Source organism: Oncorhynchus nerka, unplaced genomic scaffold (assembly GCF_034236695.1).
Source record: "Oncorhynchus nerka isolate Pitt River unplaced genomic scaffold, Oner_Uvic_2.0 unplaced_scaffold_9194, whole genome shotgun sequence".
NCBI classification, from domain to species: domain Eukaryota; kingdom Metazoa; phylum Chordata; class Actinopteri; order Salmoniformes; family Salmonidae; genus Oncorhynchus; species Oncorhynchus nerka.
In genome coordinates, this window is record NW_027032126.1 from 1 (window position 1) to 4,307 (window position 4,307).

The window sequence follows — 4,307 nt, forward strand, 5'->3', positions numbered from 1 at the left end:
CTAATACCCCCAGGATACCTGTATCCGTAACAAGGAACACAGTGAAGTAAAAGTACAAGTTGGCAAAAATATAAATAGTAAATTACAGATACTCCAAAAAACTTCTTAAGTACTATTTAAAGCATTTTAACTTAAGTACTTTACACCACTGCACTGTACAACAGACCAGTGAGGTGCAGATTTGAAGAAAGCCGCCTAATCAACTCAATTGGAAAACATCATGTTGCAAAGACTAAACTAATTTCCATCCCTAGCTGACACATACTGTATGTAGAGACAAAGACACCAGACAATATTTACATTATATCTGGCAACACTTGACCTTTGATTGAGATAAAGAAGGTATTAAACTGAAATATGAAAAAGTAAAAAGTACGGTATAAAAAAGCCCTGGGCTTGAAAGTGCAGCTGAACAAGATGTCCAAACAGAACAAGTCAGTCATAATTTGCCTTCATTGCACACAATATTGAGGATATGAACTTCAACAATATATATATTTTTTAACACTAAGCATTCCTTCACCGTCTTATCAAGTGTTTATATGTATCCCTAAATAAAGGATTAAAGAAATATATATATTTAAAGAGGTGATCTTTGTGATTAAAAGTGTCTTAGACGAGAGCTGTTCCAAGACAGCTATCAATCATCAATATTTGGATCATAAGAGGAGTGCAGCTGCTGTAGCGGTGAGCCATCCCACTGCTCCTCCAACACCAGCCACCACTGCAGTTGTAGACCCAGCTAACCCTGCTGCACCTAGAGGGAAACAACACAACATACTTTGGTCACTGTGGCATTCACAACAGAATGTACCTCAGGCATCAGGGTATCATAGCCTTGTCTTGTCTGAAAATAAGAGGTCTTCAATGTTCTAATATGCAAAATCAAGGTGGAAGAAATAAATCTTAAAGAGAGATGATCAAGGTATAGTTGGGGATTATCACAAGATCATATTCCTATTGATTCTGTGACTAATAGCAATTAATTGACAATATGGTTCTCTGTAAAGTTGCCACTGTATTGGACACAACACAATTATGTAAACTGATTTTTAAATATGATATTTAAACACATGAAAATGTGACTGTAATTACCTGCCGACTGCAGAACGGCAACGGTGCTTCCAGCCAACACACCACCGCTACTTGCAGTGGCTGCGGATGCCATCATGCCGGCTGCTACAGAGTTTGCGGCGATGCCAGCGGCGGTAAACCCTACAGCGCCTAGGGCAATTGGAGCCAAGACCACCGCTCCCCCTTAAAAGTTTAAATAAACATTTCAATTGTAGCCTACTATAGTTGGTCAAGTAGCAAATTGAAGTTTTGGGTAAAATGTTAACAAAAAATGGAATCAAAATTAGCTGTGAAAACGGCAAATGATTTAACATGTGTAGTTTAGCTATGCCTTTTATTGTGTACTTGTAACATTAACCATGGGTTGAATTGGCATATTGCTGGTAGCTTAGCCTACTTAAACTAGGATATCCACAATATTGGTATTTCCATGGAATTTCATATTGTCTTATCAGTTTTTAGTTTGAAATGAAACTGACACAGGGTAATCTGATAACATATATTACCGTTTTAATGATGTCACAGTCCATTTTTAAATAGCATGACAAATGTCTCACCTGCTCCTGCTGCGACCACAAAAAACGTAACTGTTTAAAAAAAAGCAAGGATGTACAATGAGCAAATATAATTACATGAAAATTGTATGCCACATTTATGCATTGGTTACTGTAGCCTAGCCTACTTCACACAATTTAGATTTAGCCAGATACATTAGGGGTTTAGGTTACTCACGAAGTTCCATGGTTCCTCGGTGACTGTATCAGTGACTGCAGGAGAAAAGACTGGGTCCGGCTTAAATAATGCAGTGCCTAGATTTTTGGGGGAAACGAGAAACTTAGGTGCGCCAATTTAGGGTGTGTCTGTATCCATCTCGGTGCGCATATTGGACATTACAAGCATTCCGCATTGGAAACTTGATCGACAGGGTGCTGGTTGTCACAACTTGCCGGAACGAGTCCGTGTCAGTTGTCGTCAAGCCCACAAACAGAAACGAAAGTCAACCGTTTCTTGTTCCTGTGAAAGGATATTAGATAAGGATCTAAAATAGCTCGGCCAACACGTGAAGGAACATGAAACAGGACAATCTGTATAGGCGAGTAGACTTTTGGTTATGTTCAAAGGTAGTAAAGAAAGGCACAATCCTTTATTCGTTTTCCAGCCGAACGGAATCTCCGCTGCTTGGCGTTTTATAAAACTGAGAGATGGGGTTAGAGAAATGTAACCACTTTCAAATTCATAGATGGATCTACAGATGCAAAACGCAGCTATAAGTGCGTTGCAATGCAATGACTGCCGTGATATTAAAATGATAGTTTTGAAGTAATGTTTGTCCACGAATACATTGTTTACAAACAGTGGAGTAAAACAAACTTAATTTTTGGCATAAGACAGTTGTACTAAGCTTATATGACACTTTAAGTAATATATCATTCTATGGGGCTTCTACAATAAATACTGTAAGTGACATGACAGTATTTAGATTGTTTTGGCCCATCCCTTGACGCTAGGTGGCGCCAAATTGCATTTGACAATACTGCAACTACAACTATGAGTGAACAGTTACTCTGCAGGTGGCACTGTGGTTTCTTTAACCTTTATTACTGTAAAACAAAACTATCTTCTCTTCAGTAAGGGCATTACAATACAAAGCACCACTGTCAAATGAGAGCACTGTAACAAATGTTTGTTTTGGTAAACTGACTGTAACCAGGCCATGGGATTTTTGCAGAACAAAGGGACACATTGACCAGAAAGTAAAACATTTTACAGGAACCCATTTGAGTGAGTCTTTGAAAATATACAGTTCACTACAAAAGTATTGGGACAGTGACACATGTTTTGTTGCTGTACTCCAGCACTTGATTCAATGACTATGAGGTTAAAGTGCAGACTGTCAGCTTTAATTTGAATGTATTTCATACATATCAGGTGAATCGTTTAGAAATTACAGTACTTTTGTACATAGTCCTATTTTAGGGGACCAAAAGTATTGGGAAAAATTCCTGATATGGTGTAATAAAGTAGTCAAAAGTTTAGTATTTGGTGTCATATTCCTAGATCGCAATGATGACATCAATCTTGTGACTCTACAAACATGTTGATGTATTTGCTGTTTGAATTTGGTTGTTTCACATTATTTTGTGCCCTATAGAAATGAATGGTAAATCATGTATTGTGTCATTTTGGAGTCACATTTATTGTAAATAAGAATAGAATATGTTTCCAAACACTTTACGTGAATGTGGATGCGCATGATTACGGATGTCCTGGATGATCGTGAGCAATGATTAGTGAGAAAGTTACAGACACACAACCACCAGGGGGTGTTGAGTGGTAGTAAGTTCGTAGCTCCACAGACAAGCTGGTCTGGGGTAGGGATAAGATGGGGTTAAATGGTGGAATGAGGGTGGTGAGTTTTTGGTGAGGGCTAATAGTTGGCAGGGTAAATTTCTCTTTACCCAATTTTGTATTACTATGATCACAAATTATAATGAATTGTACAGTAGGTGACTGCACATGCAATGTGTTTGATCTGCCATTAAAACTTAAGAAGAAGGACAAACCAATGCAACAAAAGACACTGTATTCAGTGGAGGAAAAGTCCTCAAATTGTGATACTTGAGCAAAAGTAAGATACCTTAATAGGAAAATGACTAATAGTGAAAGTCAACAAGTAAAATACTACTTGATTAAAAGTCTAAAGGTATTTGGTTTTAAATATACTTAAGTATCAAAAGTGAATGGAATTGAGCATGAAATGTTACTTAAGGTAAAGGTAAAGTCAAAAGTACAAACCATTTCAAATTCCTTATATTAAGCAAACCAGACGGCACAATTAATTTTTTAGTTTTTCATTGACTGATAGCTGAGGCACACTCCAACACAATTCATAATTTACTGACTAAGCATTTGTGTTTAGTGAGCTCCGCCGGATCAGAGAGCAGTAGGGAGTGACCAGGGAGGTCTCTCTGATAAGTGACGTGAATTGGACCATTTTCCCGTCAAAATGTGGTCGAGCACTTTGGTGTCAGGGAATATGTAAGGAGTAAAAGTAAATTATTATCCTTAGGAATGTAGTGAAGTAAAAGTACAAGTTGGCAAATAGTAAAGCAAAGTACAGATACCCCCCAAAACGTCTTAAGTAGTATTCAAAGCATTGCCACTTAAGTACCCTACGACCACTGCAATGTACAACAGACCCAGGTGAGGCACAGATTTGAAGAAAGCCGCCT

The 4,307-nt window shown here is 37.9% G+C and overlaps 1 protein-coding gene across 1 annotated transcript; it reads right to left on the reverse strand.

Moving 5' to 3' along the window:
* Positions 1–99: 99 nt before the first annotated feature.
* LOC135565962 (interferon alpha-inducible protein 27-like protein 2A) lies at positions 100–2,017 on the reverse strand. The gene is made up of 4 exons (XM_065013923.1): positions 1,807–2,017; positions 1,632–1,661; positions 1,096–1,257; positions 100–757 (listed from the first exon to the last, which is right to left on the reverse strand). The coding sequence occupies exons 1-4, from the start codon at positions 1,814–1,816 to the stop codon at positions 660–662; spliced, it is 300 nt and encodes a 99-aa protein (XP_064869995.1). The 5' UTR covers positions 1,817–2,017; the 3' UTR covers positions 100–659.
* Positions 2,018–4,307: the final 2,290 nt, after the last annotated feature.